This window comes from Triturus cristatus, chromosome 6 (assembly GCF_964204655.1).
Source record: "Triturus cristatus chromosome 6, aTriCri1.1, whole genome shotgun sequence".
In the NCBI taxonomy this organism is placed as follows: Eukaryota; Metazoa; Chordata; class Amphibia; order Caudata; family Salamandridae; genus Triturus; species Triturus cristatus.
This window is the reverse complement of record NC_140589.1, coordinates 215,106,193-215,119,465: the sequence shown is the minus strand read 5'-3', so window position 1 is coordinate 215,119,465 and position 13,273 is coordinate 215,106,193. Positions and strand designations below refer to the sequence as shown.

Below are 13,273 nucleotides of genomic sequence, written 5' to 3'. Positions count from 1 at the left end.
ACCTCTGTCTCTCTAGATAGATAGTAAACTTGCAGTTCCGAGTCCATCACCCCTCCGGGGCCCCGGTCGTCGAGTCGTCCTGTGTCAGCTTCCCCTGCCTGCGGCCGCGTCCTTCATGTCCCCCAGTGTCCCCCTTGGGCCTGCGGGGTCCCCTGCCAATGGTTCTCCAGCCATCATGCCAGTCCCATGCCTCTTCCGGACGGGTGAAGAACCAGTTTCCCTTCCGATTCGATGCGAAGCTTGGCGGGAAACACCATGGCGTATTTGATTTCTTGCTCCCTTAAGGTGTGTTTCACCTCCAGGACACTGCGCCGCAACTTCTGGAACCATACGGTGAAGTGGGGAAAAAAGGTGACCTTGCTATTATCGATGACCACTGAAGGGGCCGCCCTCGCTGTTTGTAAGATTACATCGTGATCGCGGTAGTTGAACACCCTCGCCAGAATTGGCCAGGGTGGGGCCCCAGGCCGAGGTCGTTTCCCCGGGACACGGTGGGCGCGTTCAATGGAGAAACATTTTGAGAGGCCCCTTGGCTGAAGCTGCTTGAGAATCAAGTCTTCCACATAGAGGTCGGTCGCCGGCCCCTCCGCCCGTTCCGGCACACCTAAAATGCAAACATTATTGCGTTCCATTCGGCCTTCATAGTCATCGAGTTGCAGCGTTAGCACCTCCTGCGCCATTTGGAGCTCAGACACTTGGCGCTTGAGAAGCTCCGAATCAGCTTAAAGTTCTTTTGTGGTCACCTCAACGGTCCCTACTCGCTCTGACATTTTGTGCATGTCCGCCCGTATCAGGGACACCTCTGTCGCCAGAGGCTATGCTGGCTTCAAGGGAGGTGAGCACAGTCGTGATTGCTGAGAGGATGTCCTGCAATGTGGGCTCCGGTCGACCTCCTGGGGCTTTGGGATTAGACTGTCCCCCCTCCTGACTCCCCTGCCATGCAAATTTATCGAGCTTGACCTGGACCGCGTTGCGACCACTGCGGCCCGTCGCCATCTCGGTGGTCGTGAGTCACAGTCCTTAGCGTGCGAGGAAGAAAGAGCGAAGGGAGTCCCGCGGGCTATTCGCCGCCGCCTGCCGTGGGCAGCAACCCGCACCGGCCTGTAGGTTTTTTCCCGCCTGGCGCTCCCCCCAGCCACGACTTGCCCAAGGACGCAGCAGGAGTCAACGACGGGCAGAGTGAGTGAATGGATGAAGCCCCGCTGACGATCTTACAAATTAAATGGGGACCAAACCTGCACAGTGAGAGCCTGGAGCAGGATCCAGAGTCGTTATCGGGTGCAGACCGCCACTTCCCCGTCTCCGGGCGCCGTGTTGCTACTATGAGGATAAGGGCCCAGCAGCAGGGACGGGTACGGCCATCCTCCCCCTGTCCAGTCCACCAGGGACCCCCCCCAAAGGGCACCACTCGTCGAGAGATGCACACGCACCCTATCACGGGTGCCAAGAAGACTGATGTGTGGCAGGAATTGATTGAGGCACCTCCGGGCACCAGATAAAGGGGCAGCCCCAGCGGCTGGCAAGAAGGGACAAGGGGATCCAGCACCGGCAGCGCCCACGGCCCAGTCACCACACCGCGACCCCGGCGTCGATTTAAATCCACTATCAGTCCAGGGCTGGATGTCCCCCGGGCCCTTGATGAGATCTCACCCTCAGTGACACCCGCGCGTGTGTCACGGGACTCCGGGCCGCCCCCGACGGCCCACACGGAACTCACCGCTCACAGGAGATTGCGGCGCGAAGTTTATGCGTCCTCGGCCTCTGTCCACACAAGCGGCATCAAATTCAGGGCCCTCCACACCTGGCAGACAAAGCGTTTACTTCTGGCGTCCGCCGACATGGCCCTCACCCCACGCCGCGACCTCGGCGTCGATTTCCGAGCACGCCCGATGAGGGGCCGGGTGCGCGCCGCGTCGCCGGTGTCCCCGCCTGCACTCGAGGTCCGCCGCGCCTCACCGATGCCTCAGAGGAGCAGAGAACAGACCCCGTCCCCAGCCAAGTGGTCGCTTGTCACAGGTCAGCAGAATGGGCGATGTCGGCCGGGGCAAGCAGCAATATTACGGATATTACGGGAATGGCGCACCGGAGCTCAGCTACAGTGCAGCCATTTCCCTCGGTAGTTGGCCACACCCCCCCGGACAATTGTTTTTGTATAAATAAATATACTGTTGTTTTATTTTAGAACCAAGCAAGCCTGGCACAGGTAAGCATTAAATACTTTACAGTAATACGTTGCCGAATATAGAACAGTTTGAAAATGCAATAGAAATTGTACTTTGTTTAATTTACAGGGGATGCAGTTTGCTGCAACACTTGCAAATACAGTACATTGAAATGTATAGGCCTTTGCAGTAAATTACAGGTAAGTTACTTTTTACGTTACTTTTTTAACTCAGTGCTGGATACCTAGATTCAGCAATGGGACATTTCCTGCAAACAGGTAAGTAAATACATTTTGGTTATTTGTGCGATTATTAAAGAATATTTTTAGATTTCAAAACTCCACAGTAAGAAACTTTTTGGGAGAAAATTGTCAGTGTTCCTATGGAGGAAAACAGGTTATTGGTTCACAGGTAAGTTATCAACTGTGGGAGTTAAGGTTCTTGGGTTAGACTCAGGGGTCCCCCAGGGTCAGTGATGCACTCTTGTTACACCCTCAGCGGCACTAGGGCGGCCGGGGTGCAGAGTGATGAGGCCCAATGTCATCCAATGGGGGATAGGGGGCCTTTGGTTGGTGACTGCTGGCACGTAGGCCACTGGGTTGTGGGAGCAAAGCTCATAGGGTTTAGGTCAGGGTAAATGGGAAAACAAAGTAGCACAAAAGATGCACCCTCAGCGGCACTAGGGCGGCCGGGTGCAGGGTGCTGTTTCGAGGTCGGTGCCCTGTTGTTTTCAATGGAGAACCTCCGGTTTTCAAAAGCACTGCAGGCGGAGAGTCGAAGAACTTCTGGATGCGATCACCACTTCGAGAGGTAAGTTGTGAAATTAAGGGTTGGTTAGGCACTGTCAGTTTGGGCACACAAGGCCGTGAGGCGTCAGGTGCAGAGGTGCCTTTTGTGGTCGGATCTTCTTACCAGCTCCGGGTCGTGGTCAGAGAGGCCTTCTGGATTTAGGCTGCAGGCGTCGGCTGGAGCCTTGAGGCAGGTCAGGGGTCATCGGATCTCGGGTCAGGATCACCGGGGTGACCTCCTCGGGGTATTTTTCCACTCGGGCCGGGTTCGGCGGGTGTAGAGTGGGCTGGATTTGCGGTCTCCGGCTGCTGCCAGAGGTTGCAGTTGAACAAATCCGGTGTTCACGGGAGAAGCAGTCTTTAGAAGTGAAGGCAGGTAGATCCTCTGGGGTTTTTGAGGTCGTTGGCTGCAGGACACACTGAGATTTCGCAAGAGCAGGTTCGAGGGGAGACAGGTCTGTAGGGCTGGTGCAAAGTCAGTGGGCGTCTTCCTCTTGTTAGCTGGCTGCAAGGCTGTTCGGTCCTTCTTCTTCTTTTCTTCTTGTCCTTTCTGGATCTGGGGAAGCAAGGTTCAGGGTGCCCCCTAAATACTAGATTTAGGGGTATTACAGGTAGGTAAAGGGCAGGGACCCATGGGTACCTTCCCTGGGTTGAGTACACCCCCTATCGTGCCACCCTCCAGTTAGAGGGGGGCAGGAGCCTGTCCCTGGTTGGTTGGGTCCCCCCATCCTCAAGATGGTGGGGACTCAGAGTTGTGCTTCACCTCACCTCCCCCACCTGAGGGGTGGAGTTGGCAGAGGTGGGCACACCTCTTTACCTCACTTAATTTTCCCGCCGGCTCTCCCGTTCAAAGTGGGGGGTAGAACCAGTGGGGACCAGTTTCTGAAAGCAGCAAATGGTCTGGGGAGGCTCACAAAGGTGGCATGCCTTTGAAGCTTCCCCTTGGGTTTGTTTTGGGGACAGAACACAGGCCCTGAGAACCTGATTGGCAGGGACCCATGGCACACCAAGAAAAAGTACATCATTAGTCTGGCAAAAAGTGGGGGGGTTACTGCAACAAAAAAACACTTTCCTACAATTATTCATTGTTCTTGTAATCTTTTCTTTTCTTTTTGTTTGTTCAGAAGGGAAAGGATATGTAGTGTTAATGATGTATGGTTGCGATGTAGTCCTGGACTAGAATGTCCAGGTGGAGCCTAGAATGTCATGGCATGTAATGTTTTGTGTGCGGTTTCGGTATTGCTTTGACAGCATGAGGCACACAGCTGTAACTGCTGAGGACATCAACTACGAATAAACACCACTGGTCAAGAATCTGGATTGGCCTCTTTACTACAGTGTGTTAATAAATTCTGAGTTCAAAGAGCCTAAACTCTATTTTTCTGTCTTGTCCCTATTGCAAGTTACACATGTAAAAATGTTACAATGCAACCCCAATTATAAGCCTATGGGACAGATAGCGTTTCAATAGTGAAAAACGAATTACACAGCATTTCACTATCAGGACATATGACACACACCAGCACATGTCCTAACTTTCACATACACTGCACCATGCCCATGGGGGTACATTGGGCCTACCTTAGGGGTGCCTTACTTGTAAGGAAAGGGAAGGTTTGGGCCCGGCAAGTGGGTGCACTTGCCAGGACAACATGGCTGTTTACAACTGAACGCACAGACACTACAGTGGTAGGTCTGAGGCACTTTTACAGAGCTACTCATGTGGGTGGCACAACCCACTAGTAGCATTTAATTTGCAGGCCCCGGCACACCGTGCACTTTACTGGGGACTTAACAGTAAATCAAATATGCCAATCTTGGATAACCAATCATATCATGATTTATACTGAGCATATGCACTTTAGTACTGATCAGCAGTGGTAAAGCGCCCAGAAACCTATAGCCAACAAAAACAGGGTCAGAAAAATAGGAGGCAGAAGGGCGTAAAGTTTGGGGATAAACCTGTCAAAAGGGCCAGGACTAATAATGATGCTATAGAGATAGGGATTGTCAACATTGCTGGATTCTGTTAGTCAGTTAAAACACATTTTTGGAGCTAAATATGTGCCCATGGAAGTACTCTTCTTTTGTAACTTATCCAAGTTCACTAAACCAGATTCCAACACAAAAAAGGAAGCCACATGACTTTTCCAGAAGTAAGCCTGGAAAGCTGCAACTAGCACTGATTTCCAGGTTTACATATTTTGTCAGTGTTTCAAAAACCTTCTTTCAGTAGCACAGCAACTCTCCTCCGAGAAATAGTCCTTCCCTTTAATAACATGAATGTGTCAGGGAAGTCTGTGTGAGTATTAGAGCTATGCAACTTTTAAATTAGGCCCGGCTTGGCTGGTGTTGTGCTTTATTGAGTCTGCAGACCTGTACTGGTCCATTGGCTGGACCGGCCTTTACGATAAAACGGCAATAGTAACGTTTCAGCAAACACATGATTTTGAAGCCGACAAGCTAACTGATAGACATCTTGAAACCTGGAAAACACTTTCAGGTGGGGCCCCAGACAGGCTAGTAGGCTCAGCCTGCTGGCTGGCACCCCAGCCTTTGGGAGCTGGACCACCCAGGCAAAAGCCATGGCTACCCTCGCCCACCTCTCATTGGGAATTACGGGAACTTTTATGTCTGCAGGAGCACCAGACAACTCCCTGGCCCAATGCCACCCTGCCCCTTTCAGGCTAGGTGGCCCTGCCAGTGAGCCCTGGTCTGTGGGGACCAGGCCCGTCGTGCAAAAGCCATGGATTCACCAGCCTGTCACTGGGTATTATTGGAATTGGTCAGTCTGCAGAATTCCCAGACTTCTCCCTAGTCCAACGCCACCCTGCCCCAGTCAAGCTAGGTGGCTCTGCTGGGTGTCTGCGTCTTTATTGTGGTGTTGTCTCTACTATATATACCAGCGGGGCACACAAGTTCTCACAGGGCTGCAGCAAATCTGACCTGGCTTGTGACTGATGTCCCAGTGCATCGGTTGAGGGTGCCCTGATCGGTACCGACCAGGAGGTACCTACTGGGGGCTCAGGAATCTCAGCATGGGGAGCTAAGGTGGGTTATGCCCCTAGTCAGGAACCCTCTCCCTATGGTCCTGCATTGAAAGCCATTGTTCTTCATCTGTTAAGCCCTCACAAAGTGGGGACTTACAGGACGCAGTGGAAGACACAAGTAAGAGTTGGCCATGCTGGGGCAGCCTTAGGGTCATCTATTCAGCAAGTCGGTGGCCAGATGGCCCAGGTCAGTCAGCGAACAGATGTCCTTGGTTGACTTGGTGACGAATTGGCCCAGGCCAACATACCGACCAGATAGTCTGTGCTGACCTAGTGATGACAGCCCTTAACTAGAGTGCTCATGCACACGGAGGCCAACGCTCTGGAAGCCTTTCCTCGAGTCACACGCTGGTTAGATTCCTAGCTTGCTGGTAATGAACCACCCATCAAATCCAATTGCATATTGGGTAACTTTTGGTAGGCAGAACTTGAGCAAAGCGATTAACCAAATGCCTGGTTAAGATGTCTGATAGTGACTAAGGGTGGGCGCAGTGCTCCGCTCCGCCCACGGAGTGTGCGTAGTACTGCCCACTTCGCGCTGCGCAAAGTAGGCGTAGCAGGGGCAGACTACGCACACCCCGCGGCGGAGCAGAGTTGCCCGCCATCCGCCTCCCTCCCGCCCTCATTTTACAATGATTAAAATCATTAGATAAAGAAAAATGACTTACCTGAGCTGCCGCGTACCGGGGCTCCATCTTTCTGCTTCCTGCATATCTTCTTCCTCACGAATGCGCATGCGCGGACGCCCGCGCATGCGCATTTCTCGGGAGAAATGCGCATGCGCGGGCGCCCGCGCAATGCGTGAGGAAGAAGATATGCAGGAAGCAGAAAGATGGAGCCCCGGGACGCGGCAGCTCAGGTAAGTCATTTTTCTTTATCTAATGATTTTAATCATTGTAAAATGAGGGCAGGAGGGAGGCGGGCAGGGGCGTAGTGGGGCTATGCGAAGTGTGCGGGTGGGCGTAGATTTGCCTCCACTCCGTATTGCTTCACGTAGCCTCACTACGTCCACTACGCTCAGGGTTAATAGTGACACTCTTCAGACCCAAGTAAAAATACTGGCTTATATGGACAACGGGACCGTGGCCAAGGAAGTCAGAATCCACTAAGGAGTGTACAACTCACTGACGAATTAACTAGCCCTGAGAATAGATAGCACTGGAGTGTCAGGCACATATTTGGCCTTCACCAGAGTCAGAGGCATGGGGGCAAATCCCTGATGAGTAGGAGAGCCCACACAGCGAGACAACCTGCCACCCCATCAGGCTTCTCTCCTGGACATCAGGCTTTGGGATATACAGGCGCTCAGCCACTAGACCCACCATGCCGTGACAGGAGGCAGGTTTCCCTAAAACTGTTTGCCCTCACCCCTCGTATTTTTGCTGATCTCGTTTTTGTTGATTTTACGACTTTACTAACCAGTGCTAAAGTGCTTGCACTCTCTCCCTTAAACATGGTAGAAGTGGTTTCTACCCAACTGGCATATTTAATTTACTTGTTAGTCTCTATATAAGTGGTACCCCATGTGCCCAGGGTCTGTAAATGAAAATCTACTAGCGGGCCTACAGCACAGATTGTGCCACCCACTTAAGTAGTCCTGTAAAACCTGTTGCAGCCCTGCCTTTGCAGCCTGTTTGTACAGTTTTAAACTGCCATTTCGACTTGGCAAAAAAAAACTTTTGTCAGGCCAAACTTTTATTTTTAATACATGTAAGTCATCCCCTAGTGAAGGCCCTTAATAGTCTAGAGGGCAGAGTACAGTGTATTTAAAATGTTAGACATGTACTTTTGACATGTCCTGGTAGTGAAAAACTCTTAAACTCATTTTTAATTGCTGCAAGGCCCACTCCTCCTATAGGATAGCATTGGGTTTGTTTATTACATTTAATAATTGATAACGTTCAATTGCAAGTAGGTAGACACTTCGAGTTTGGTGTCTAAAGGATTATAATTTAAAGCCCTCTTCAATGGTAAATTTTGATTTTCAGCCACTATTCTGAAAATGACACTTTTAGAAAGTGGGCATTTTCAGTTCCTAACTACTTGGTGCCTGCAGCTTGTCGCTGGGTCACATGACCAAGGTTAGCTGGTCAGACGGTAAGACATAGGGAGGCTAGGTGATGGCAGGCAGGATGGGCCACTCTGACTCAAAAAGCGGGAGGAGCTGTCAGATGCCACATTTGCACATCACAAAGGCTTTGCCTAGACACACTCACAAAGTGTTTGTCACCAGTCTTTTATTTCCCCACGCAAGCTGAGGCTAGTGCAGGGAAAACTGTGATGCTGACACCTAAGAGAGGTGGAGGGTGGAAACTTTCAGAACCTTCTCCCACTTCAAAGTGGGAACAAGGTATAAATAATATACCTTCAGACACTTCACTTCAGTGCACATCTTGACCTTTGGGAGACTCAGAAGATGGACTGCTCTGTTGCTTTGGTGCAAGAAGGACTGCTAGTCTGCTGCCCTGCCCTGCTGTGCTGCCCTGCTGCCCTCCTGCAAAGGGCTAGGCCTGCATCTTATACCCATGACCACTACAGGGACTCCAAGGGCTAGTTGGCTGGCCTCCTGACAGAGCCTCAGGGACAGAACAGGCTCCAAAAACATTGCACCCAGCAACAGAACTCTGCCAGATATGAATCCTGCCCTCCCAAGTGCCCTCCCAAGTGGTCCCTCCTTGGTACTGGACCCTTGGAAGTGGACCTGAAGGTGCTCTACCAGGCTCAGCTGTGGTCCCAGCAGAACTGATGTGGTGTGACGCATAGCCTCCCAAAACTTTGCATCCAAACCGCAGTGAGAACCGCTGCATGGCGCTTCCCCAATGCAGGACTTCGCATCGCAGCCTTGAAACACTTTGGAACCACAGCTGCTTGATGGATCCTCAACGCATGCCTACACATCACAGCCCGCATCTTCCTTGGAACTGATGGTGCGAGACGCATCCTCAACGCAGTTTTCGCATCCCAAGCACCTCAGCGATTGCATCCTCGACAATGATGCAGCCCAGCAACTTCTTCCGAAACAGCCAGTGCACGATGAAGCTTTGACGCAAGACTTTGCATCACAAGCCCCTCGTCGGTGACCTCCTCGATGATGCCATAGCACAACATTCTGCAACCAGGATTTTACAGTTCTTGGTTCAGCAGGGCCTAACACGTCAGCCATCACGGTCAGCCTGAACTTATGACTTTGTTCCAGTTTACCACGATCAGCTAGCCACAGTTGGCGCTTTTTGCTTTTTTTTGCTATTTTCTCTTAAAACTTTACATTTGCAAATCTCCTGTTCTACAGATTGGATTTTTTTCGTTTTTGTCTTAAACAATTTATTAAATTCTACTTTATTTATCTAACTTGGTGTGGGATTCGTCTTGTGTTGTAATTCGTGTTAATATTGTGTGAATTGCTGTATACATACTTTACACATTGCCTCTGAGTTAAGCTTGACGGCTCTGTGCCAATCTACCAGAAGGTTGAGCACAGGTTAATTTTAGGTTGGCTTGTGCCTTCACACTGACAAGGATTGTGATAGGTGCTCGAGTAGGGTTTCACCTCACCTCAACCAGCAACCTAATTTCTTACAGCGGGTGAGTGACAGGCAGGCAGTTCCAGTGCCAGCTGCCCTCCTGAAACCCGGGCAGGGCTACATGAGTCTTCAAACCCTAAACCAGGAAAAATGAACAGGGCAACCAGGTATCGAGGGTTACCCCACCTGCTCATCAGTCAGATATTACCCACAGGGCCCAGCAGAAGCCAGGTCTCGATCCTTTCACATCAAGAGTCCAAAGGGTAGGTGGCAGCCCAAGCCATGCCAGCACGTTGTGCCACCCCTCCCCCAGTGTGAAGCACCAAGGAGAGAGGAGCACAGTGTTCCCCATGTGCCCCCTTGGCCAGGGGATTCCACCCCCTGGCCAAGTGGTGCTCTTACCCATAGCTGAGTCAGAACTTCTTCACCCAGCCAAGCAGAGGAGACCTCCCAGGCACTTTGCAACATGATGTGCCAGAATATGGTGCCCAGGGATGGTGGCTTCCACCATTAGGCCACCTCCAGCTCTGACCCAGGGCCAAGTCAGAGATTCCTAATGTAGTCAAGTAGTTGAGCCTTCCTGATTTATGCAGGAGCCCGTCCTGATTACTTTGTGAGCCGCTGGGCCACAGAATGGGGCCCTAGGCCGGGGGATTCCTCCCTGGATGAGCCGTAGCTCTGACCTGTGGCCAGGTCAGAGCTTTTTGACCAAACTAAGCAGGGAGCCATGCCCAGGGCCTGAGAGACCCTGTTCTGGGAAATTCATGACACAGCCGGTCAGCACACGAACTCCATGTCCCAGGGTCCTCACCCAGGGGAACTCACCAGAGCTCAGCCCTAGAGCCCAGTCACTTCCTTTTCAGCCCGGTGAAGCCCAGGAGCCAACACATGGACCCCAGGCGAGCCTCACCAGAGCTCCGACCCAGGGTGCTGATAGAGCTTTCTACCCTACTGAGACCAGAGACTGGCCATCTAGCCACTTGTACAGGGCTGTCAGGACCCTTGCACAATCCCCGGAAAGCAACTAGATGGACTCCAGCTCACTTACATCCTTGACAACTACTACATAAGAAGATCACTAGCTATTATTGGAATCCAACTGAGTAACAGAGTGGGGGACATTCAAGAGAATGTATCTAGCCTTCTGGAGCCCTAACTGGGTTTGAAGCTTCATGTGAGCTCTCATTTGAACCACTCATATGCCTGCGGAAATGTCTCATAGTTGTCATTTGAATACTATGAGAAATCTATCAGAATGTCTATGATAAATTGCTTTGTGAGAATGTTTCAGAGATGTCTCTGTTCAACTAAACTATCACTGTGGTCTGGAAAGCAGAAATTGCTAACATGAAAAAATTGTGTGCTGATGAGCTTACCATATATGTGTCTGTGTTTTTAAAAATATATCTTGAAATAACCCCTTTCTTTACTATCTTTACAGTTAATGTAACCGGCTACTTTATCCTTAATGAAACCTACAATGGAGTTCTTTCCGATGCCACCTCTAAGCGCTATGCAGACCTAACGTATATTATTACAGGGGAAGTAAGTATTAGAATACAATCATTACATGTAGCATCAGATTAAGTAAATTGCAGATTGGCTGTGCAGTTTTGCATCAGTGACATTTTAACTGCAACAATTGCATTGACAAACTTGTGCTTAAATGGCATTTCCACCAAAGATCAAAAATATAATATTTTACAACGGTCAGTCCAAAATTGCAGAGTACCCATACAAATTGTCTGGCACTGGTGCTATTGGCATAATCTGGCAAATAATGTTTTACATCAAATTGTTATTATATATCTCCTAAGCAAAGGACAGTGTTTAGGTAGTGATAGGAGAGGAAAGGGGACGTTTGAAAGATTAAGCGCCAGTGTAAGTAAGGGGTACGTTCAATGTGAAAAAACAACAAAATTCAAAGTAATCTGTTTAACAGACAAGGGGCCTGATTACGAGTGGCTCGGCTAATTTCAATCCATTTGTAAACCCCTGTTTACTCATGGGTCAAAATTACTAATTTGGTTTTATTTAATGCATCCGATAAATAGGGGATGCATTAAATAACTCGAATTTCGTTACATTTCGGAAGGTTAAACATGTTGAAATTTAACAGGGTAAAAGCATACAGTATTTACCATATCATGCGGGTTTTGATGTGTTAAATGCCAAAATATCCATGTTATTTCCCACAAACTCATAATAGGTGCTATTTATGGGACCCAACGTACTGTAGTGTAGTTCCTATATCCCTGATATGCTCTGCGCATTGGAATAATATACACTATAGTTTTGACATAGGACTGAGGTCGGTATGTCTCTATCGAGTACATTAAACTTAATTACTTGTGTGTGCCAGCTAACTCAGAGGTCACTAGAAACTTCTCGAATATACAAGAAGGGATTAGTTTCTGACAACCGCATAAACATGACAACTTTGTTTCCCTTCGAGTCGGAACAATCTCAGAACCGTGGAAACAATAGATAACAGTTTCACTCAGTCAATCGTGAATGCTTCGTTTCTACAGAGTTGCACAGAAAGAGAGCGACGGGCGTTTCAATAAAAAGGGTTTATTGAATAGTCTTATTTCTCATGCAAGAGATATGAACTGCTACAATCGTAAGACAGGATGCGAAGTACAATACGTACAGGGTTAGCAGTAAGATAAAATAATACTGCAAAAATGAAAAAAATACAAATATGGAAAAATAAATTAATCATAGGAAAAAAGTTCCAAAGTTAGTCCCTTGTCTGAAAAGACTGAAGGTCAAATTCAGAGTCTCATCAGAACACTGTGTGCCTGAATCAAAAGTCAGTGTGTGGGCCTGGAGAAAACATGAAATCTTCTAATCCTGTAGACAAAAAGTCATCTACCGTTGTAGGTGAAAGTTGGAATACCTCGTTTAGAAGATTAATTGCACATAGATGTGAACTATCGCCTTCAGCATTGGTTGCATCAACAATGTTCGAATCGAATGATACCTGTGTGCCTGATGTTTCTTCTCGTACCTCAGCAGTAGCAATTTGCGTCTGTGAAATCTCAATGAATGCCGTCATCAGGATTGGTAGCCGCTGGAGACAACACAGAGCATGGGCCGTTACCAGGTCCAGCAGAGTATTGATATCAGTAGGCATGACTGATGGGAGCTGTCTAGCACGCATTCTTCACCGCAGAGCAGGCAGCGTAGAACAGGTAAGATGCAATCTTGACAGATTGGTCTGAATGACAGAAACCATGTGGTGTTTAATTCCCGTAGACGAGGTAAACCCAAAATTTGAACGATGCGCTCATGACACTTCATCTCCAATAGAGCTCTCTCCATGGTGAATTGAGTGTCGCTGGTGATTTGGCTTGCCATATCGTAGCAGTAGGAGCAAAAATAGGATCCCTGCAACAAGTGCTAAAGGAGCGGCAGTCCGCCAAACACAGAGTGCACGAAGTTTGGAAATATGCCGAGGACTGCTTGAAAAGGTGCTTACAGTCCTGCACATACGTTCTTAAATACATGTATAATACCGCTCGTATCAGACATGTTTAAGATACGACCTAACATTTCTGAGAAATGTACAGGGCAGTTTGTATACAAAAGGGTATGTATCTCGGCAGAAGTCCTTCAGACTTGTAGATCATAGGTTTCTTTGGCCGAGGTCAGTGGCATAGTTTGTTGTAAAAGAATGGCTTTCATTCTGCTTAGAGTATCAATTCGTATTGAAGAGATGTTTAGTGAAGGCCAGAAAGGCGACTCCC

At 49.2% G+C, this 13,273-nt stretch overlaps 1 protein-coding gene across 1 annotated transcript in view; it reads left to right on the top strand.

Moving 5' to 3' along the window:
- The first annotated feature begins 777 nt into the window (after positions 1-777).
- LOC146816662 (uncharacterized) overlaps positions 778-13,273 on the top strand; it is a 141,129-nt gene continuing 128,633 nt past the window's right edge. The window contains exons 1-2 of the mRNA XM_085609541.1: positions 778-835; positions 10,963-11,066. Coding sequence (XP_085465667.1) covers positions 778-835; positions 10,963-11,066 — 162 coding nt within the window. The remainder of the gene's footprint in view (positions 836-10,962; positions 11,067-13,273) is intronic.